Source organism: Phyllobates terribilis, unplaced genomic scaffold (genome assembly GCF_046119375.1).
Source record: "Phyllobates terribilis strain yellow unplaced genomic scaffold, ASM4611937v1 Scaffold_7__3_contigs__length_470593459, whole genome shotgun sequence".
Classification (NCBI taxonomy): domain Eukaryota; kingdom Metazoa; phylum Chordata; class Amphibia; order Anura; family Dendrobatidae; genus Phyllobates; species Phyllobates terribilis.
Window position 1 is genome coordinate 202,425,809 of NW_027362767.1, and position 25,227 is coordinate 202,451,035.

General features: G+C 47.7%; 1 protein-coding gene across 1 annotated transcript in view; it reads right to left on the reverse strand.

Moving 5' to 3' along the window:
* Positions 1–25,227, reverse strand: part of LOC141154165 (gamma-aminobutyric acid receptor subunit beta-4-like) — a 578,714-nt gene that overhangs the window by 416,545 nt on the left and 136,942 nt on the right. The window contains exon 2 of the mRNA XM_073639668.1: positions 16,427–16,515. Coding sequence (XP_073495769.1) covers positions 16,427–16,515 — 89 coding nt within the window. The remainder of the gene's footprint in view (positions 1–16,426; positions 16,516–25,227) is intronic.

Here is a 25,227-nt window from a genome sequence, read left to right on the forward strand (position 1 = left end):
GAGGCCACATCTGGAATATGGGATCCAGTTTTGGGCTCCAAATTTTAAAAAGGATATTCAGAAGGTAGAGTCAGTTCAAAGGTGGCAACTAGATTATTACAAGGGATGAATGCCTCTCATATATTACACGAGATGGATGCCTCTCCTATATTACATGGGATGGAGGTCTCTCCTACACTACACGGATGGAGGCCTCTCCTATATTATATAGGATGAAGGTCTTTCCTATACTATATAGGATGGAGGCTTCTCCTACATTATATAGGATGGAGGCCTCTCCTATATTACAAGGGATGGAGACCTCTCCTACATTATATAGGATGGAGGTCTCGCCTACATGATATAGGATGGAGGCCTCTTCTACATTATATAGGATGGAGACCTCTCCTACATTATATAGGATGGAGGCCTCTCCTACATTATATACAGTACAGACCAAAAGTTTGGACACACCTTCTCATTTTAAGATTTTTCTGTATTTTCATGACTATGAAAATTGTACATTCACACTGAAGGCATCAAAACTATGAATTAACTCATGTGGAATTACAGTGCCTACAAGTAGTATTCAACCCCCTGCAGATTTAGCTGGTTGACACATGCGGAATTAACTTGGCATTGTGACATTTGTACTGTAGATCAGCCTGGAAGTGGGAAATGCACTGCAGCTAATTTTTTTTTTTTTTTTTTTTTAAACGTTAAAAGTTAATTCAGAGTGTCATTTATTATTCAACCCCTCAAACCACAAGAATTCTGTTTGGTCCCCCAAAAGTATTAAGAAGTAGTTCAGGCACCAAGAATAATGAGCTTCACGTGTGTGGATTAAAGATCTCTTTTGCCAGCCTTTTCTGACTATTTAAGACCCTCCCCAAACTTGTGAACAGCACTCTGACATGGTCAACATGGGAAAGACAAAGGAGCATTCCAAGGCCATCAGAGACAAGATCGTGGAGGGTCACAAGGCTGGCAAGGGGTACAAAACCCTTTCCAAGGAGTTGGGCCTACCTGTCTCCACTGTTGGGAGCATCATCCGTAAGTGGAAGGCTTATGGAACTATTGTTAGCCTTCCACGGACAGGACAGCCTTTGAAAGTGTCCTCCCGTGCCGAGGCCAGGCTTGTCCGAAGAGTCAAGGCTAACCCAAGGACAACAAGGAAGGAGCTCCGGGAAGATCTCATGGCAGTGGGGACATTGGTTTCAGTCAATACCATAAGTAACGTACTCCACCGCAATGGTCTCCGTTCCAGACGAGCCCGTAAGGTACCTTTACTTTCAAAGCGTCATGTCAAGGCTCGTCTACAGTTTGCTCATGATCACTTGGAGGACTCTGAGACAGTCTGGTTCAAGGTTCTATGGTCTGATGAGACCAAGATCGAGATCTTTAGTGCCAACCACACACATGACGTTTGGAGACTGGATGGCACTGCATACGACCCCAAGAATACCATCCCTACAGTCAAGCATGGTGGTGGCAGCATCATGCTGTGGGGCTGTTTCTCTGCCAAGGGGCCTGGCCATCTGGTCCGCATCCATGGGAAGATGGATAGCACGGCCTACCTGGAGATTTTGGCCAAGAACCTCCGCTCCTCCATCAAGGATCTTAAGATGGGTCGTAATTTCATCTTCCAACAAGACAACGACCCAAAGCACACAGCCAAGAAAACCAAGGCCTGGTTCAAGAGGGAAAAAGTCAAGGTGTTGGAGTGGCCTAGTCAGTCTCCTGACCTTAACCCAATTGAAAACTTGTGGAAGGAGCTCAAGAATAAAGTCCACATGAGACACCCAAAGAACCTAGATAACTTGGAGAAGATCTGCATGGAGGAGTGGGCCAAGATAACTCCACAGACCTGTGCCGGCCTGATCAGGTCTTATAAAAGATGATTATTAGCTGTAATTGCAAACAAGGGTTATTCCACAAAATATTAAACATAGGGGTTGTATAATAATTGACCCACACTTTTATGTTTAAAATTTAATAAAATTCAACTGAGCAACATAACTTTTTGGTTTGTAAGATTTATGCTTCTGTTCATAAAACCTACTCTCGTTTGCAGTTTGAAGGCTCTAACTTATTTGCATCTTATCAAACCAGCTAAATGTGCAGGGGGTTGAATACTACTTGTAGGCACTGTATATACTTAACAAAAAAGTGTGAAACAACTGAAAATATGTCTTATATTCTAGGTTCTTCAAAGTAGCCACCGTTTGCTTTGATGACTGCTTTGCACACTCTTGGCATTCTCTTGATGAGCTTCAAGAGGTAGTCACCGGGAATGGTCTTCCAACAATCTTGAAGGAGTTCCCAGAGATGCTTAGCACTTGTTGGCCCTTTTGCCTTCACTCTGTGGTCCAGCTCACCCCAAACCATCTCGATTGGGTTCAGGTCTGGTAACTGTGGAGGCCAGGTCATCTGGCGTAGCACCCCATCACTCTCCTATTTGGTCAAATAGCCCTTACACAGCCTGGAGGTGTGTTTGGGGTCATTGTCCTGTTGAAAAATAAATGATGGTCCAACTAAACGCAAACCGGATGGAATAGCATGCCGCTGCAAGATGCTGTGGTAGCCATGCTGGTTCAGTATGCCTTCAATTTTGAATAAATCCCCAACAGTGTCACCAGCAAAGCACCCCCACACCATCACACCTCCTCCTCCATGCTTCACGGTGGGAACCAGGCATGTAGAGTCCATCCGTTCACCTTTTCTGCGTCGCACAAAGACTCGGTGGTTGGAACCAAAGATCTCAAATTTGGACTCATCAGATCAAAGCGCAGATTTCCACTGGTCTAATGCCCATTCCTTGTGTTCTTTAGCCCAAACAAGTCTCTTCTGCTTGTTGCCTGTCCTTAGCAGTGGTTTCCTAGCAGCTATTTTACCATGAAGGCCTGCTGCACAAAGTATCCTCTTAACAGTTGTTGTAGAGATGTGTCTGCTGCTAGAACTCTGTGTGGCATTGACCTGGTCTCTAATCTGAGCTGCTATTAACCTGCGATTTCTGAGGCTGGTGACTCGGATAAACTTATCCTCAGAAGCAGAGGTGACTCTTGGTCTTCCTTTCCTGGGGCGGTCCTCATGTGAGCCAGTTTCTTTGTAGCGCTTGATGGTTTTTGCAACTGCACTTGGGGACACTTTCAAAGTTTTCCCAATTTTTCGGACTGACTGACCTTCATTTCTTAAAGTAATGATGGCCACTCGTTTTTCTTTACTTAGCTGCTTTTTTCTTGCCATAATACAAATTCTAACAGTCTATTCAGTAGGATTATCAGCTGTGTATCCACCTGACTTCTGCACAACACAACTGATGGTCCCATCCCCATTTATAAGGCAAGAAATCCCACTTATTAAACCTGACAGGGCAAACTTGTGAAGTGAAAAACATTTCCGGTGACTACCTCTTGAAGCTCATCAAGAGAATGCCAAGAGTGTGCAAAGCAGTCATCAAAGAAAAAGGTGGCTACTTTGAAGAACGTAGAATATAAGACATATTTTCAGTTGTTTCACACTTTTTTGTTAAGTATATAATTCCACATGTGTTAATTCATAGTTTTGATGCCTTCAGTGTGAATGTACAATTTTCATAGTCATGAAAATACAGAAAAATCTTTAAATGAGAAGGTGTGTCCAAACTTTTGGTCTGTACTGTAGGAGGAAAGCCTCTCCTACATTACAAGATGAGGCTTCTCCTACATTATATATGATGGAGGCCTCTCCTACATTATAGGATGAGGCCTCTCCTACATTATATAGGATGGAGGCCTCTCCTACATTATAAGATGAGGCCTCTCCTACATTATATAGGATGGAGGCCTCTCCTACATTATATAGGATGGAGGCCTCTCATATATTACAAGGGATGGAGACCTCTCCTACATTATATAGGATGGATGCCTCTCCTACATTATAAAGGTTGGAGGCCTCTCCTACATTAAAAGATGAGGCCTCTCCTACATTATATAGGATGGAGGCCTCTCCTACATTATATAGGATGGAGGCCTCTCCTACATTAGATAGAATGGAGGCCTCTCCTACATTATATAGGATGGAGGTCTCTCCTACATTATATAGGATGGAGGCCTCTCTTAGATTATATAGGATGGAGGCCTCTTCTATATTATATAGGATGGAGGCATCTCCTACATTATAAAGGATGGAGGTCTCTCCTATATTACACAGGATGGAGGCCTCTCTTATATTATATAGGATGGAGGCCTCTCCTACATTATATAGGATGGAGGCCTCTCCTACATTACAAGGGATGGAGACCTCTCCTACATTATATAGGATGGAGGCCTCTCCTACATTATATAGAATTGAGGCCTCTCCTACATTATATAGGATGAAGGCCTCTCCTATATTACATGGGATGGAGGCCTCTCCTACATTATATAGGATGGAGGCCTCTCTTATATCATATAGGACGGAGGCCTCTCCTATATTACACAGGATGGAGGCCTCTCTTATATTACATAGGATGGAGGCCTCTCCTACATTATATAGGATGGAGGCCTCTCCTACATTATATAGAATGGAGGCCTCTCCTATATTAGAGGATGAGGCCTCTCCTACATTATATAGGATGGAGGCCTCTCCTAAATTATATAGGATGGAGGCCTCTCCTACATTATATAGGATGGAGGCCTCTCCTATATTTCAAGGGATGGAGACCTCTCCTACATTATATAGGATGAGGCCTCTCCTACATTATATACTGTAGGATGGAGACCTCTCCTACATTATATAGGATGGAGGCCTCTCCTACATTATATAGGATGGAGGCCTCTCCTATATTACACGGGATGGAGGCTTCTCCTAAATTATATAGGATGGAGGCCTCTCCTACATTATATAGGATGGAGGTCTCTCCTACATTATATAGGGTGGAGGTCTCTCCTATATTACACAGGATGGACGCCTCTCTTATATTATATAAGATGGAGACCTCTCCTACATTATATAGGATGGAGACCTCTCCTACATTATATAGGATGGAGGCCTCTCCTACATTATATAGGATGGAGGCCTCTCCTATATTACACGGGATGGAGGCCTCTCCAACATTATATGGGATGGAGACCTCTCCTACATTATATAGGATGGAGGTCTCTCCTACATTATATAGGATGGAGGTCTCTCCTATATTTCACAGGATGGAGGCCTCTCTTATATTATGTAGGATGGAGGCCTCTCCTATATTACACAGGATGGAGGCCACTCCTATATTACACAGGATGGAGACCTCTCCTATATATTACCCAGGATGGAGGCCTCTCCTATATTACACGGGATGGAGGCCTCTCCTATATTACACAGGATGGAGGCCTCTCCTATATTACACGGGATGGAGGCCTCTCCTATCTTACACAGGAGGGAGGCCTCTCCTATCTTACACAGGATGGAGGCCTCCCCTATATTACATGGGATGGAGGCCTCTCCTACATTACACAGGATGGAGGCTTCTCCTATATTACACAGGATGGAGGCTTCTCCTATATTACACAGGATGGAGGCTTCTCCTACATTACAGGGGATGGAGGCCTCTCCTATATTACACAGGATGGAGGCCTCTCCTATATTACACAGGATGGAGGCTTCTCCTATATTACACAGGATGAAGGCCTCTCCTATATAACACAGGATGAAGGCCTCTCCTACATTATATAGAATGGAGGCCTCTCATACATTATATAGGATGGATGCCTCTTCTATAATATATAGGATGGAGGCCTCTCCTACATTATATAGGATGGAGGCCTCTCCTACATTATATAGGATGGAGGCCTCTCCTACATTATATAGGATGGAGGCCTCTCCTACATTATATAGAATGGAGGCCTCTCCTACATTATATAGGATGGAGGTCTCTCCTACATTATATAGGATGGAGGCCTCTCCTACATTACAAGGGATGGAGACCTCTCCTACATTACATAGGATGGAGGCCTCTCCTACATTATATAGGATGGAGGCCTATCCTACATTATATAGGATGGAGGCCTCTCCTATATTATATAGGATGGAGGTCCTACACAGGATGGAGGCGTCTCCTACATTTTATAGGATGGAGGCCTCTCCTAAATTATATAGGATGGAGGCCTCTCCTATATTACAAGGGATGGAGACCTCTCCTACATTATATAGGATAGAGGCCTCTCTTATATTATATAGGATGGAGGCCTCTCCTACATTATATAGGATGGAGGCCTCTCCTACATTACAAGGTATGGAGACCTCTCCTACATTATATAGGATGGAGGCCTCTTCTACATTATATAGGATGAAGGCCTCTTCTACATAATATAGGATGGAGGCCTCTCCTATATTACACAGGATTGAGGCCTCTCCTACATTATATAGGTTGGAGGCCTCTCCTACATTATATAGGTTGGAGGCCTCTCCTACATTATATAGGATGGAGCCCTCTCCTACATTATATAGGATGGAGGCCTCTCCTGTATTACACGGGATGGAGGCCTCTCCTAAATTATATAGGATGGAGGCCTCTCCTACATTATATAGGATGGAGGCCTCTCCTACATTATATAGGATGGAGGTCTTTCCTATATTACACAGGATGGAGGTCTCTTCTATATTACACCGGATGGAGGCCTCTCTTATATTATATAGGATGGAGGCCTCTCCTATATTACATGTGATGGAGGCCTCTCCTACATTATATAGGATGGAGGCCTCTCCTACATTTTATAGAATGGAGGCCTCTCCTATATTACACAGGATGGAGGCCTCTCTTATATTATATAGGATGGAGGCCTCTCCTTCATTATATAGGATGGAGGCCTCTCCTACATTTTATAGAATGGAGGCCTCTCTTACATTATAAAGGATGGAAGTCTCTCCTACATTATATAGTATGGATGCCTCTCCTACATTATATAGGATGGAGGCCTCTCCTACATTATATAGGATGGAGGCCTCTCCTATATTACACGGGATGGAGGCTTCTCCTAAATTATATAGGATGGAGGCCTCTCCTACATTATATAGGATGGAGGTCTCTCCTACATTATATAGGGTGGAGGTCTCTCCTATATTACACAGGATGGACGCCTCTCTTATATTATATAAGATGGAGACCTCTCCTACATTATATAGGATGGAGACCTCTCCTACATTATATAGGATGGAGGCCTCTCCTACATTATATAGGATGGAGGCCTCTCCTATATTACACGGGATGGAGGCCTCTCCAACATTATATGGGATGGAGACCTCTCCTACATTATATAGGATGGAGGTCTCTCCTACATTATATAGGATGGAGGTCTCTCCTATATTTCACAGGATGGAGGCCTCTCTTATATTATGTAGGATGGAGGCCTCTCCTATATTACACAGGATGGAGGCCACTCCTATATTACACAGGATGGAGACCTCTCCTATATATTACCCAGGATGGAGGCCTCTCCTATATTACACGGGATGGAGGCCTCTCCTATATTACACAGGATGGAGGCCTCTCCTATATTACACGGGATGGAGGCCTCTCCTATCTTACACAGGAGGGAGGCCTCTCCTATCTTACACAGGATGGAGGCCTCCCCTATATTACATGGGATGGAGGCCTCTCCTACATTACACAGGATGGAGGCTTCTCCTATATTACACAGGATGGAGGCTTCTCCTATATTACACAGGATGGAGGCTTCTCCTACATTACAGGGGATGGAGGCCTCTCCTATATTACACAGGATGGAGGCCTCTCCTATATTACACAGGATGGAGGCTTCTCCTATATTACACAGGATGAAGGCCTCTCCTATATAACACAGGATGAAGGCCTCTCCTACATTATATAGAATGGAGGCCTCTCATACATTATATAGGATGGATGCCTCTTCTATAATATATAGGATGGAGGCCTCTCCTACATTATATAGGATGGAGGCCTCTCCTACATTATATAGGATGGAGGCCTCTCCTACATTATATAGGATGGAGGCCTCTCCTACATTATATAGAATGGAGGCCTCTCCTACATTATATAGGATGGAGGTCTCTCCTACATTATATAGGATGGAGGCCTCTCCTACATTACAAGGGATGGAGACCTCTCCTACATTACATAGGATGGAGGCCTCTCCTACATTATATAGGATGGAGGCCTATCCTACATTATATAGGATGGAGGCCTCTCCTATATTATATAGGATGGAGGTCCTACACAGGATGGAGGCGTCTCCTACATTTTATAGGATGGAGGCCTCTCCTAAATTATATAGGATGGAGGCCTCTCCTATATTACAAGGGATGGAGACCTCTCCTACATTATATAGGATAGAGGCCTCTCTTATATTATATAGGATGGAGGCCTCTCCTACATTATATAGGATGGAGGCCTCTCCTACATTACAAGGTATGGAGACCTCTCCTACATTATATAGGATGGACACCTCTTCTACATTATATAGGATGAAGGCCTCTTCTACATAATATAGGATGGAGGCCTCTCCTATATTACACAGGATTGAGGCCTCTCCTACATTATATAGGTTGGAGGCCTCTCCTACATTATATAGGTTGGAGGCCTCTCCTACATTATATAGGATGGAGCCCTCTCCTACATTATATAGGATGGAGGCCTCTCCTGTATTACACGGGATGGAGGCCTCTCCTAAATTATATAGGATGGAGGCCTCTCCTACATTATATAGGATGGAGGCCTCTCCTACATTATATAGGATGGAGGTCTTTCCTATATTACACAGGATGGAGGTCTCTTCTATATTACACCGGATGGAGGCCTCTCTTATATTATATAGGATGGAGGCCTCTCCTATATTACATGTGATGGAGGCCTCTCCTACATTATATAGGATGGAGGCCTCTCCTACATTTTATAGAATGGAGGCCTCTCCTATATTACACAGGATGGAGGCCTCTCTTATATTATATAGGATGGAGGCCTCTCCTTCATTATATAGGATGGAGGCCTCTCCTACATTTTATAGAATGGAGGCCTGTCTTACATTATAAAGGATGGAAGTCTCTCCTACATTATATAGTATGGATGCCTCTCCTACATTATATAGGATGGAGGTCCTACACAGGATGGAGGCGTCTCCTACATTATATAGGATGGAGGCCTCTTCTACATTATATAGGATGGAGGTCTCTCCTATATTACACAAGATGGAGGCCTCTCTTATATTATATAGGATGGAGGCCTCTCCTACATTATATAGGATGGAGGCCTCTCATACATTATATAGAATGGAGGCCTCTCCTACATTATATAGGATGGAGGCCTCTCCTATATTACATGGGATGGAGGCCTCTCCCACATTATATAGGATGGAGGTCCTACACAGGATGGAGGCGTCTCCTACATTATATAGGATGGAGGCCTCTTCTACATTATATAGGATGGAGGCGTCTCCTACATTACATAGGATGGAGGCCTCTCCTACATTATATTGGATGGAGGCCTCTCCTATATTACATGGGATGGAGGCCTCTCCTACATTATATAGGATGGAGGCCTCTCTTATATTATATAGGATGGAGGCCTCTCCTATATTACACAGGATGGAGGCCTCTCTTATATTATATAGGATGGAGGCCTCTCCGACATTATATAGGATGGAGGCCTCTCCTATATTACACGGGATGGAGGCCTCTCCTACATTCTATAGGATGGAGGTCTCTCCTACATTATATAGGATGGAGGCCTCTCCTACATTATATAGGATGGAGGCCTCTCCTACATTATATAGGATGGAGGCCTCTCTTACATTATATAGGATGGAGGCCTCTCCTATATTACATGGGATGGAGGCCTCTCCTACATTATATAGGATGGAGGCCTCTCCTATATTATATAGGATGGAGGTCCTACACAGGATGGAGGCGTCTCCTACATTTTATAGGATGGAGGCCTCTCCTAAATTATATAGGATGGAGGCCTCTCCTATATTACAAGGGATGGAGACCTCTCCTACATTATATAGGATAGAGGCCTCTCTTATATTATATAGGATGGAGGCCTCTCCTACATTATATAGGATGGAGGCCTCTCCTACATTACAAGGGATGGAGACCTCTCCTACATTATATAGGATGGAGGCCTCTCCTACATTATATAGGATGAAGGCCTCTTCTACATAATATAGGATGGAGGCCTCTCCTATATTACACAGGATGAAGTCCTCTCTTATATTATATAGGATGGAGGCCTCTCCTACATTATATAGGATGGAGGTCTCTCCTACATTATATAGAATGGAGGCCTCTCCTACATTATATAGGATGGAGGTGTCTCCTACATTATATAAGATGGAGGTCTCTCCTATATTACACAGGATGGAGGCCTCTCTTATATTATATAGGATGGAGGCCTCTCCTACATTCTATAGGATGGAGGCCTCTCCTACATTTTATAGAATGGAGGCCTCTCTTACATTATATAGGATGGAGGTCTCTCCTACATTATATAGGATGGAGGTCTCTCCTACATTATATAGGATAGAGGTCCTACACAGGATGGAGGCGTCTCCTACATTATATAGGATGGAGGCCTCTTCTACATTATATAGGATGGAGGTCTCTCCTATATTACACAGGATGGAGGCCTCTCTTATATTATATAGAATGGAGGCCTCTCCTACATTATATAGGATGGAGGCCTCTCCTACACTATATAGAATGGAGGCCTCTCCTACATTATATAATATGGAGGCCTCTCCTATATTACATGGGATGGAGGCCTATCCTACATTATATAGGATGGAGGCCTCTCTTATAATATATAGGATGGAGGCCTCTCCTATATTACACAGGAAGGAGGCCTCTCTTATAGTATATAGGATGGAGGCCTCTCCTACATTATATAGGATGGAGGCTGTTACGCTCGAGCCCGGACTGACTGGCGTGAGCGTGATTAGTGATCCCACTGGACCATGAACCGAGGAGTGCCTGGAGGGGCGTAACTAAGTATCAACCCGGTCCGACCAAGGTCGCACGGCGGCTCAGTCAACTCCGTGAACCAGGGAGGAACCGAGCAGAGGGACCAGGTGCTACTCCAGGTCAGACCTCGGTCACAGCTGTTGACCCACACCGGGGAATGCAGGAACAGGCAGGTTAGCTGGTATGCAGACAGGTGGGTACTGGCAGGCACGGCTGGTATGACGGCAGGTGGGTACTTAGCAGGCACGGCTGGTATGAAGGCAGGTGGGTACTGGCAGGCACGGCTGGTATGCAGACAGGAGGGTGCTAACAGGCACGGCTGGAATGCGAACAGGCAGATACTGGCAGGTATGAACGCAGGCTGGATAGGGACCAGTACAGACTGGGATACAGGAACAGAGCCGCAGGTGTGGTGGACTAGCAGAGCAAAACCGCAGGAGCGGTGAACAAGCAGAGCGAGCAAAACCGCAGGTGCGGTGAACAAGCAGAGCGGAGCAAAACCGCAGGTGCGGTGAACAAGCAGAGCAGAGCAAAACCGCAGGAGCGGTGACCAAGCAGAGCGGAGCAAAACCGCAGGTGCGTTGAACAAGCAGAGTGGAGCAAAACTGCAGGTGCGGTGAGCAAGTAGAGCAGGGCAAAACCGCAGGAGCGGTGAACAAGCAGAGCAGAGCAAAACCGCAGGTGCGGTGAACAAGCAGAGCAGAGCAAAACCGCAGGTGCGGTGAACAAGCAGAGCAGAGCAAAACCGTAGGTGCGGTGAACAAGCAGAGCGGAGCAAAACCGCAGGTGCGGTGAACAAGCAGAGCAGAGCAAAACCGCAGGTGCGGTGAACAAGCAGAACGGAGCAAAACCGCAGGTGCGGTGAACAAGCAGAGCGGAGCAAAACTGCAGGTGCGGTGAACAAGGAGAGCGGAGCAAAACCGCAGGTGTGGTAAACAAGCGGAGCAGAGCGGAACCGCCGGAGCGGTGAACAAGCAGAGCAGGACAGAACCGTAGGTGCGGTAAACAAGCGGAACAGAGCGGAACCGCCGGAGCGGTGAACAAGCAGAGCAGAACAGAGCAGAAGGTGAAGGCAGACAGGACAGACAGACTGGAAAATACAGGAAGATGGTTAGAACACAGGAGGAAGATACGGAGGCAGGGAAAGGGGACAAGCAGAACCAGATACACACAAGGTACTTACAATGAAGTAGCGAGTGGACACAAAACTCACAAACAGAAATACAGAGACAACGAGTTGGAGTTAGGTGCAGGTTAAGACACTGCAGGAAAAGGGAAGGCACGGACATAGAGAGAAACAAGTAACGAAGTAACGGGCTAGGACACTGTTCAGACAGGAACTGAACCGGGAACAAGATACAGGAACGAGCCTGGGAACTCAGCCCCCAGGGTGGTGGAAACAGACTAGAAGTCAGAGATACAGGTAGCGTCCCTGGGTACTCAGCCCCCAGGGTGGCGGAAACAGACTAGAAGTCAGAGATACAGGTAGCGTCCCTGGGTACTCAGCCCCCAGGGTGGCAGAACAGACTAGATACATGACAGGACCTGGCAACTCAGTTGCAGAAGACAAACTGAGTGAAAGTGTTGCTCAGGCACCTCCTACTGGGTGGAGGGGGTTTAAGTATCCAGTGACTCACAGCAATAGGCTGGGGACGCATTAGGACTGTGCACACAGTAGCTATAAGAAACAAGCAGAAAGCCGCGCCGACGCCCTAAGCAATCAGACAAGAGACATGGACACAGCAGGTACTGAAGCAAAGAGTGCAGCATGGACTGACAGGTAAGATTGCGGTCTTGCATGGAGGGACGTGGTGCACCATGCAAGCACGCCACCAGGGCTGTTACAGAGGCCTCTCCTATATTACAAGGGATGGAGATCTCTCCTACATTATATAGGATGGAGGCCTCTCCTACATTATATAGGATGAAGGCCTCTCCTACATTATATAGGATGGAGGCCTCTCCTACATTATATAGGATGGAGGCCTCTCCTATATTACAAGGGATGGATGCCTCTCCTACATTATAGGATGAGGCCTCTCCTACATTATATAGGATGGAGGCCTGTCCTACATTATATAAGATGGAGGTCTCTCCTACATTATATAGGATGGAGGCGTCTCCTACATTATATAGGATGGAGGCCTCTCCTATATTACAAGGGATGGAGACCTCTCCTACATTATATAGGATGGAGGCCCCTCCTACATTATATACTGTAGGTTGGGGGACTCTCCTACATTATATAGGATGGAGGCCTCTCTTACTGTCATGAAAACAACACCCACTTTTGGGTCAGACCTTGCAGCTCCCTGGCGCCCCCTTATCCTGGTGGTCACACACGGTATTGACCGAGGATAAGCACGGGTGCAGCTGCTCTAATTTAAGTCGACTATTGCGGCACGTGATGTGACAGGGCGTATACATACCACCAGTTCGTTCAAGGAATGTATATATACCTCCGAGCAGCCAAGCTCAAACCACAATATCGCATAAATACTGGTATACTGCCACCACCGATCACTTAACAGGTGGATCGGGTACCCGTTAGGTAACGTGAATTAGCGGGTGAGGAACGTGTTTGCTCGACATAGGACAAGAAGAACGAAACTGGTAAATATTAATGATTTACTCCCAAAAGGGGGGCAGTGTTTACAAAATATATACAAGAAATTATAAAGGAGACAATTTACATATATGCATAAACAGTTATTAAAATAAAAGGGATAAGTAATAGCAAAACCTGCTTCACAAGGTGATGGTCTCAGATTCTGTGGGGGGGACGGCTCCCCGGAAAGTAGATGTGATTCTTCCACGCAGCGTGTAGGGCATGCGTCTGACGTCCCTGAGAAGAATGACATGGAAAATGGCCGATCTGGTTTTTAGCAAATCAGCCAAACTCTGGGAGACACCCATTATTTACCTCACAAGGGGGGTTCGGCTTTGCGAGCCCACCCAGCTGCAGAAGACCTAAAAATCCTTCAGATTTCATATCTTGGTGTGGGGGGTCCCACATCCAAGAGGGAGACATAATCTTGACCGTCACCACTATTCATGAAGATTGATATAAAATATGAAATCGCTATGATGCTCAGAAGCTCAGAATCCATTATCCCAGTTCCCGGTCGTTTCTCAGTTATGCAAGATATACTATTATAATGGGGAAAAGGTGAGCATTCCAAAAATGTGGTCCCTGTGTTTGTGACAGTCCTGTGCGTTATTAAAATTGACATTAAACGTTTGTCCAGCTAAACAATAGAATTGGAGGGAGAGACCAGTTTAAACTAGACGCTGCTCTGCGCTGAGGGTTTACGACGGTAATAAAAATTCTTAGGGTGGGGGCCAGCACTGCAGTTCTATTTCTTACAAATGGACAGGGGTGGAAATTTAAGACAGCTTTCATTTTTTAAAACTGGGACTAAAAATACATTTTGCCTTACACCTACATTATATAGGTTGGAGGCCTCTCCTACATTATATAGGATGGAGGCCTCTTCTACATTATATAGGATGGAGGCCTCTCCTACATTATATAGGATGGAGGCCTCTCCTATATTACATGTGATGGAGGCCTCTCCTACATTATATAGGATGGGGGCCTCTCCTACATTATATAGGATGGAGGTCTCTCCTACATTATATAGGATGGAGGTCTTTCCTACATTACACAGGATGGAGGCCTCTCTTATATTATGTAGGATGGAGGCCTCTCCTACATTATATAGGATGGAGACCTCTCCTACATTATATAGGATGGAGGCTTCTCCTACATTATATAGGATGGAGGCCTCTCCTATATTACACGCGATGGAGGCCTCTCCTACATTATATAGGATGGAGACCTCTCCTACATTATATAGGATGGAGGCCTCTCCTATATTACACAGGATGGAGGCCTCTCCTATATTACACATGATGGAGACCTCTCCTATATTACCCAGGATGGAGGCCTCTCCTGTATTACACAGGATGGAGGCCTCTCCTATATTACACAGGATGGAGGTCTCTCCTACATTACATAGGATGGAGGCCTCTCCTATATTACACGGGATGGAGGCCTATCCTATCTTACACAGGATGGAGGCCTCTCCTATATTACACAGGATGGAGGCCTATCCTATATTACACAGGATGAAGGCCTTTCCTATATTACACAGTATGGAGGCTTCTCCTATATTACACAGGATGGAGGCCTCTCCTATATTACACAGGATGGAGGCCTCTCCTACATTATATAGAATGGAGGCCTCTCCTACATTATATAGAATGGAGGTCCCACACAGGATGGAGGCGTCTCCTACATTATATAGGATGGAGGCCTCTCCTATATTACACAGGATGGAGGCCTCTCTTATATTATATAGGATGGAGGCCTCTCCTACATTATATAGGATGGAGGCCTCTCCTACGTTATATAGAATGGAGGCCTCTCCTACATTATATAGAATGGAGGTCTCTCCTACATTATATAGGATGGAGGCCTCTCCTACATTATATAGCATGGAGGTCCTACACAGGATGGAGGCGTCTCCTACATTATATAGGATGGAGGTCTCTCCTACATTATATAGGATGAAGGCCTCTTCTACATAATATAGGATGGAGGCCTCTCCTATATTACACAGGATGGAGGCTTCTCCTATATTACAAGGGATGGAGGCCTCTCCTATATTACACAGTATTGAGGCCTCTCCTATATTACACAGGATTGAGGCCTCTCCTATATTACAGGGGATGGAGGCCTCTCATATGATGAGAGGTTGGAAAAGTTGGACTTGTTTAGCTTAGAAAAAAAATGCCTTAGAGGAGATCTCATTTATATGTATAAATATACAGTATGTGTGGTTAGTACAAAGGACAGCACATGACTTATTCCTTCCAAAGACCGTACTAAGGACCAGGGGGCTCATCACAGGTGGAAGAAAGGCGATTGTGGCAGCTAAACAGGAAAGGGTTCTTTACAGTCAGAGCAGTCAGACTGTGGAACGCCGACCACAAGAGGTAGTGATGGCCGACACTATAACAGCTTTATACAAGGGCCGGAGGATCTCCCACAACAAATGGCATTGTGGGTTACACAAATGGCATCTGGGTAAGGTTTGGTGACTGCTGTGGCCATTCAGCCTGGCCTCATCTACCTATCCACATATGATAATTTAAAAATGTTATGAATAGACATTGTAAGCTTATACCCCTTGTACATATGAAAGCACACACTGAGCAACATTGCATTTTTTTAAAGAAGTAAAATAGCAAGTAGCAAAGTGGCAATTATTCCAATAACACGAACATCTAATATATAAAATACTGCATAACAAAAATAGTTTCATTTTGCACAGGAGCAAGATATTCAATACAATACTTTGAGAATGTGCAATAGTTAGTCAGCCATATCATGGGTGCTTTAGAGTGTCTCTACGTACCCTTCAGTCTTCATAACTTACACATTGCATTCATTTTGGCTAAATTGATATTTTTTGTCGAATTTTGGGCAATAGTTTTTACTCACCTCCAAAGTCTGGCCGCAGGCGGATGTCATATCCTTTCAACAACTTGTCCACTGTTTTCTTCACAACTGAGATATTCCCAGAAGGAGAGCTAAAGAAAGTATAGACAAAAGAGTGAGAAGCCCAAAAAGCACAAGCTAAACAAGATAAAGATATATGAGCGGTCTAGCGGAGCCCTGCGTGTGATTTACAATGTTCAGACATAACTTAACTATTATGCTTTGCAACTATTACAGCTCATGATATAGCACTACCAATCAGGAGGGACTTTTATTGCCAATATAAAAGACTAGGCAGGGAATACAGCAGCCATTCTAGACTGATTTCGGATAGTGAGAGTATGTCATAGCTCACAGCTCAGCAATAGAGGTAGGAAGAGACAGTAATGTGCAGCTGTGAGAAGATGTCTGTGAATAATACAGAGATTTAATTGTTGAGGGGGGAGAGATATAGGAGAAGTGTCAGCAGCAGACCGGTATCCAAGGCGTAACGCTTCGCCTTGCGGAGAGTGACATGTTAATCATGTCAAGGTGAGGAGACTTTTAAGTCGCAATGCTCCTCTGGGAAATATGCAGATTGTCTCTTCAGAGAGGAAGAGAACTAGAACTTTAGTGCCACCTATAGGAAGTAGCAAGCCTAAAAGTCAATATCGATCCTTTAACGAGCCTTGTCACATGACTTAGGGTAAAAGCCAGAAGCAGAATCTCAATTTGCAGACACTGTGTTACGACGTACTGCCCCTTATCAGTGCAAAGTGTGAGTTCTGGTTTGTCTGGGTGAGAGGCATCAGACTGGTATCCAAGGGGTAACGTTTCTCCTTGCGGAGAGTGACGTGTTAAGCATGTCAAGGTGAGGAGATTTTTAAGCCACAATGCTCCTCTGGGAAATATGCAAATTGTCTCTTCAGAGAGGAAGAGGACTAGAACTCTAGTGCCACCTATAGGAAGTAGCAATCCTAGTTCACTTCCTCTCTGAAGAGACAATTTGCATCTTTCCCAGAGGAGCATTGCGGCTTAAAAGTCTCCTCACATTGACATGCTTAACATGTCACTCTCTGCAAGGCGACGTTACTCCTTGGATACAAAATTTGACTAAAATTCGATTTGCATTGAATTGATTTGCTTATCTCTACTAGGGACCACAACCTGTGGCATAGCAAGCAACTCAATATTGACTGATCTCTAATAGTGCCTATGAAGGGACCAGATGGTAATTTGTGCTTAAAGAGACACCACTAAAAATATCCTTCCCAATTGTTAGTGTAAGGGCTCATGCAGATGAGAGTATAAATCGGACGTGAGCTGTCCAATTTTTGATCAGATAGTACACAGTCAGCACACTAACCCGTGTTATTCAATCGGGCAGTTCAAATGAACAATTATCTTTCCCAGGCGGACCTTCCATGACTAGAGATAAGTGAACCCGTAGAAGTTGGGGTTCGTCAGGTTCGGCCGAACTTGAGTCCAAAGTTCGGTTCGGGTACCAAAACTTGACCTGAACTTGACCCTCATATACAGTAAGTCAATGGGGACCCGAACTTTGGTGCTGTAAAATGGTCGTAGTAAGGGCTAGGGCACTGCAAAAGGAAGCAAAATGGTGGTACGAGCAGGACAATTGCCCTGCAAACAAATGTAGATAGGAAAAGGACTTAAAATAACATACAATAAAAAAATAAAAAATAATCTTGAACCAGGGGGTGGAGGTCGGAGTGGAGCAGTGCTTTGTGTGTGTAGTTTACTGTACTTGTTAATAAATAAATAAAAAAAACAACGTGGGGGTCCCGCCTATTTTTAATAACCAGCCAAGGGAAAGCAGATAGCTGTGAGCTGGTCTTATTAGGCTGGGAAGGGGCCAATATCCATGGACCTTCCCAGGCTACTAAAATCAGTCCCCAAGCTGTCTGCTTTGCCTTTGCTGGCAATTAAAAATAGGGGGGACTCCACATCATTTTTTAGGGTCCCCCCTATTTTTAATACCAATAACCCTTGGTTATCGTTTTTTTTAAATTAATTATTTATTTTACACTGTCAGACTGGGTCACAAGGTGCCGGTCGACTGTATGTAGGGCCATCATATTATGTACAGGACTGCATGCAGGGCCATTATATTATGAGCAGGACTGCATGCGGGGCCATCATATTATGTGCAGGACTGTATGTAGGGCCATTATATTGTGTGCAGGACTGCATGTGGGGCCATTATATTATGAGCAGGACTGCATGCAGGGCCATTATATTATGTGCAGGACTGCATGCAGGGCCATTATATTATGTGCAGGACTGTATGTAGGGCCATTATATTGTGTGCAGGACTGCATGCAGGGTCATCATATTATGCGCAGGACTGTTTGTAGGGCCATTATATTGTGTGCAGGACTGCATGTGGGGCTATCATATTATGTGCAGGACTGCATGCGGGGCCATCATAGTATGTGCAGGGCTATTAGGACTTTTGTTATGGGGCCCCATGATTACTATGTACGTCCCTGGCGGCTGTCTAATCCGCCCCAGACCAGCAGCCATCCGCAGTGTGTTGTCGTTCCTGCCCCAATCAGCAGCAATCTGGGTCACCGGGTGAGTTTGTGTTCTATCCCAGCCCAGAGACAAATGTAGTAAATTTAAAGGGGTTGTCCGCTGCTTTAACATTGTGACTTATTCTTAGGATAGGTCATCAATGTTTGATCAGTGTTGGTGTGACACCTGGCGCCCCCCACAGATCAGCTGTTCTCGGTGCTGGCAGGAACCGCCCAGTTACAGAACCGCACAGCTCCGCCTACTGTATAGTGGCCACAAGCGGGTACTGCACATTCGTCACCTATTCAAATCAATACTATGCACTGACAGTAACAGAATGACGTATTTCCCAACTTTTAAAGACAAAGTCATTTTTCACCTATTGAACTCCCTTAGTGTACTCACCTACAAACTGTACAGAAAAGGCTGCAGAGAAAATATACACTCCTATGTAAAAACAGCGATGTGCATGTGGGCTGCTTTGGTTTGTGTGCCAGGGCTGATTTTCAGTCCCAGTCCGGCCCTGCATGGCTGTGACGGGGCCAGAAGTGCCCACAGCCTTAAAGCTTGTTGATTGGCTGCGCTGAAGCCTTTGAACAAGCTTTATTAGGCTGCCGAACCTGAAAAATAACACGGACGTACAGTAAGAGGTGTCTGGTACGAACCCCTAACTTTACCATTCAGGTTCGCTCATCCCTATCCGTGAGAAAAAGATCACAGCACGCACTGCTTTCTTCCCAGTCTCGGATGAGACTCACCCATTCAATTCTATGGGTGTGTAAAAAAGTCAGATCCTGCACATAATATCCGAGTGCCATCTGATTTTACTGATACATTTCTATTATAAACCTAGAAAACTGTATTTGATCATGTATATTATTTTCTGTAGATATATGAAAACGGATGTCACACGGATGTCACACAGATATAAAAACCAGGCACACGGATAACGCATGTGCGTCACCCTGGCCTGGATGCCACAAAATCTAATAAAGCTGTGTCTGAGAGCAGGGGGGAGGTTCTCTAGTCAGGGGAACATTAGCATGCAATGCCTCTGTAGCGCCCCGAGGGTTCGGCCGCTACAGGGGTATTGCACCTCAGTCCAGAGGTGTGATATTCCACTCCCGGGTAAGGATGGAGTATGGACCAGGACTCAGTTAGCTGCATACAGCACACACACCCCATTTCCGAGGGACAGCTCAACGGTGCTCCCACTAGACATAAGTGCAGGCACGACCGACCATGTCCCTGCTGGAGTGGGGAGGGAGGGGTGGAATACCCAGTGCTGTAGGGGCAGATAGGGGGCGGTTCCTGAGCGTAGGTAGGAGCCCATTGGTTGCTGGTCACCTGGGCTCATGGCTAGAGGGAGGTATAAAAGGTGGGCACCATCTTAGACTAGGTTCGTTCGTTCAGCCAGAGGAGAAGACAGGGAGTAGGGGCTCTGTAGGAGCTCTACTCCGGAAGGGCCTAGTGAGAGGCCGAGGAGGAGGTGAAGGGGAGCTGAGATTCTAGCTCATCTCAGCTCCAAGAGAAAGGAACAGAAAGGAACAGAACAGGAAAGAAAGAGAAGAAGAGACAGAGAAACAGAAGGGCTCAGGAACAAGAAGGTGGAAGGGACCCTAAGAACCCACGAGAATCCAGGGTGCAGGGTCAGGCAGATTAAGGGTACCGGATCCCAAGTTGGTGGAGGAGAAACAACCCTCAGCCAAAGACCGGTCGTCGTGATCATCTATTGGTGCGACACCTCATCAAACCTGCTAGGAAGGCACCATATAGGACAGCGGAGGACGGGGCCCACGTTTAACCGCACAAGTCCGCGGCAGCCGGACAAAAGTGGGTCACTGGTGAGGCAGGCCAGAGAAAGGATTAAAGGGGGTCCTGTGCCATGCTCCTGAACTGCCTGGGAGTTGACCGAGCCCCTCACCTGGTGGACGCAGCACGGCTCGGGCGGTCACTGCCGACGGAAGTGACCCGGAACAAACGAACTGTGAGTAAAGACCCTGGACTGTAACTTGTTGTCCGTGTGCTCCTTCGCTCCTCCGGCACTACCGGTACTGGGACCTTCACCACCATCACTCCCACCAGCCACTACACTGCCCTGGGGCCGCACTCTTCCCGTGGGGAGTCACACTACCCTAGCTGCACACTTCATCAGCCCCAGCGGTCTGCATGCAGCGGCGGTTCCTAATAACCGCAATCCACGGGTGGCGTAGTCGGACATTATCTCAAGTACGTAGCAGACTACCATTGGTCTGACCACCCTGAGCCGCGGGACCGGGCCGCCACTACTACTCCCAGCGTCTCCCTGTCGCCCGGATCCGCGTGCCCCACGGCCCAGGGGGCGAGTCAGCTTTGGCGTAGTCGGCAGGATCGTGACCAACCCGCCACAAACGGGTATTGCGTGCCTGAAGAGAATTACACATGTACCTCAAAAAGAAGTTTCCCGCCGTCCGGAGTCGTTTCCCGCCATCCGGAGCCGATTCCCGCCATCAGACGCCATCTTGGACCGTTTCCCACCGTCTTCATCCGTTTTTCCCGCCCTGGCAGAGCGGACGCCATTATGTGTGCACCAAAAGACAGCAGGAAGCCACCTCCCATCGTGGGCCAGATCCCAGAATGGCGCCAAAGAAGGGGCCCGCCCCCACCAGCCATGAATGCAGCAGTGGAGATGTCTATCAACATGGGGGGGCTGCCCCTGAAAGTGATTGTCACCAAGTTGCCCCGGGGCCGCCCCCAATGGGGGTGGGAAGAGAAGAAAACTGCGGGGCAGGGGGTGGTCTGGATCAGTCCAGACAGACCGCACCCGGGAATGGACGCCCTGAGCAGCACCAGTCTCCTGGCCCGAAGCCTGCTGCAGGCCGAACCGCTCTGCAGCCTAGCAGAAGTCCTGGCGCAGCTCCCCAGAGATCCGGAGCGTGCGCAAGCTGCACTGGAGGACCTGGAGCAGAGGATGGTCCGGGCGCAGCAAGATGCACTCACAGAGTGGAGAAAGGAACTGGCCCGGCAGGCCGAGACCCACCAGCGACAGACTTCAGCCGCACCCCGCGGTTTGCCTGCCTCGGAGGACGGCGCAAGAGGAGAGAGGACCGGAGGCGACGCCGCGGAGGGAGCCGCGAGGACTGAGGCAAGTGAAGGGGACGTCACCACCCCAAGCCCAGCAACCGCAAGCCTGCCCCAGCCCCCAGTCGCGGCACCCGAAGCCCCACTCACCGCGCATGTTGCCGCGCCGCCACTACTTCCAGCTAGGCCTCAAGCGGTAAGCGCCGCGGCCACGCCACGCCCGTCGCCACGCCCCTTGACCCCGGGCGCCGTAAAGCGAGAAGCGTCATCGGCCTGGTCGCAAGGCCTGGATGACCCGGGCGCCATCGCTGAGCCTGCGCCCCTGTCCCGGACGGGACTACCACCTAGCGCGACCGAGAGACCCCTGGCCTGGTCGCAAGGCCGAGTGCCCCCAGGCGCTGACCCCAGATCAAGTCCCTCTACCATACCACGACTGGGTGTGGACTTGATTGCCCATCATACCGGTCCGGATGGACTGCCCCTGGAGTGGCCGGCCGAAGTCATCAGCAATCAGCCATGGAAGGCCCAGCCCCCGCGCGAGCCTCTGTTACCGGCTCCAGAACCCGTGGAGGTCCCCCTACCCCCACTGGAGGACATCCAATTTGCGTGGGACCCCACCGGCGAGAACTTGATGGGGTTCTCCCAAGAGACTCGGGCAGACGCGGTCCGTCGTCTGGAGGCCTGTCACCAGCAACTGGCGACCTTTGAGCGGGAGCGACGAGAGAGGCGCGTCAGGGAGGAACGGCTCCAAGCCCAGAGTGCTGAACAAAAGCGCAAGGCCCGCCAAGACCCCCAAGCAGCCCGTGGTCCCCGAATCACCGGGACCATAGTCAAGTTCCACATGGAGAACGGCTGGGGCTTCATCAGGGGCCCAGAAACCGCAGGCGACGTCTTTGTGATCCGCAGGGACGTCGAAAGTCATTTACCTGAGGGGCATCGTGGCCGTGACTTGTACCCTGGTGATGTGGTCACCTTCACCCGCCACGTAGGTGCAAAAGGACCATATGCCCTACATGTCCACCGGCTCACCGAGGAGGAGCTACAATACCGCGGCTATGAGGAGAGCCAAGAGGACCCGGACGGGTCTGAAGAGCCATATGAGGAGGAAGAAGGAGCCTATGGAGGACACCGCTACTAGTAAGTAGCAAAGTACCTGTGTACATAGTTACCCGTCAGGACATCCGAATCGTTTTTGGGACTGTTCCCTTCTTGAAAGTGTGGTCCCCGTTGGGACAAGTATCGAACTGTTACCTGTGTGCCCCTATCCCCTAAGTAATCTGGCTGAGGACTGAGAGCAGCCGTCCCTCTTCCCCTAACAGTCTGAGGACTGTGAGCAGCCATTCCCCTATCCCCACCGGCCGCGGACTGGAAACGGCCAATTCCATGTATATAGTTGCGCTTCTTAAAGCGCCCCCTACTGGTTTTATACAAGAACCGCAATACCTACCTCAAAGTTAAAATGGACTGTTGCACCTTTAAAAAGGAAGAGCATCTGGTTGCAAGTTGCACCGCAGCCAAGAACCCAAGAATATGCTTTAATAAAAAATGTTTTATATATGAAAAGTTTTATATGCTACTAGATATTGATGTGAATGTTTTCTATAGTGTGAAATGTCAAAAGAGTTCCGGAAGTATTGAAAAAGTTTTCTATAATGCCTAGTGAAAAGAAAAGTGTGTCCCATAAAGGGAGTTGAACCATAATGTCTGTTTCTAATGTAAAAAGTTATTGAAAAAGTCTTTGCATGTCCTGTAATCGTCTGTTTTTGCTCTTTTCCAGCCTGAGGACGTGCTGTGCTTTACCAGGGGGGAATGTAGCGCCCCGAGGGTTCGGCCGCTACAGGGGTATTGCACCTCAGTCCAGAGGTGTGATATTCCACTCCCGGGTAAGGATGGAGTATGGACCAGGGCTCAGTTAGCAGCATACAGCACACACACCCCATTTCCGATGGACAGCTCAACGGTGCTCTCACTAGACATAAGTGCAGGCACGACCGACCATGTCCCTGCTGGAGTGGGGAGGGAGGGGTGGAACACCCAGTGCTGTAGGGGCAGATAGGGGGCGGTTCCTGAGCGTAGGTAGGAGCCCATTGGTTGCTGGTCACCTGGGCTCATGGCTAGAGGGAGGTATAAAAGGTGGGCACCATCTTAGATCTAGGTTCGTTCGTTCAGCCAGAGGAGAAGACAGGGAGTAGGGGCTCTGTAGGAGCTCTACTCCGGAAGGGCCTAGTGAGAGGCCGAGGAGGAGGTGAAGGGGAGCTGAGATTCTAGCTCATCTCAGCTCCAAGAGAAAGGAACAGAAAGGAACAGAACAGGAAAGAAAGAGAAGAAGAGACAGAGAAACAGAAGGGCTCAGGAACAAGAAGGTGGAAGGGACCCTAAGAACCCACGAGAATCCAGGGTGCAGGGTCAGGCAGATTAAGGGTACCGGATCCCAAGTTGGTGGAGGAGAAACAACCCTCAGCCAAAGACCGGTCGTCGTGATCATCTATTGGTGCGACACCTCATCAAACCTGCTAGGAAGGCACCATATAGGACAGCGGAGGACGGGGCCCACGTTTAACCGCACAAGTCCGCGACAGCCGGACAAAAGTGGGTCACTGGTGAGGCAGGCCAGAGAAAGGATTAAAGGGGGTCCTGTGCCATGCTCCTGAACTGCCTGGGAGTTGACCGAGCCCCTCACCTGGTGGACGCAGCACGGCTCGGGCGGTCACTGCCGACGGAAGTGACCCGGAACAAACGAACTGTGAGTAAAGACCCTGGACTGTAACTTGTTGTCCGTGTGCTCCTTCGCTCCTCCAGCACTACCGGTACTGGGACCTTCACCACCATCACTCCCACCAGCCACTACACTGCCCTGGGGCCACACTCTTCCCGTGGGGAGTCACACTACCCTAGCTGCACACTTCATCAGCCCCAGCGATCTGCATGCAGCGGCGGTTCCTAATAACCGCAATCCACGGGTGGCGTAGTCGGACATTATCTCAAGTACGTAGCAGACTACCATTGGTCTGATCACCCTGAGCCGCGGGACCGGGCTGCCACTACTACTCCCAGCGTCTCCCTGTCGCCCGGATCCGCGTGCCCCACGGCCCAGGGGGCGAGTCACCTCCTGTCTCAGGCCAGTAGGGGGAGCAGGCTGCCCCTATAAAAGCTGGTGCTGGGGACAGGGTTAGGGAGAACTTGATGACCTGTCTCAGGGCTGAGACGTGTCCCAGAGCAGAGCAGGGACA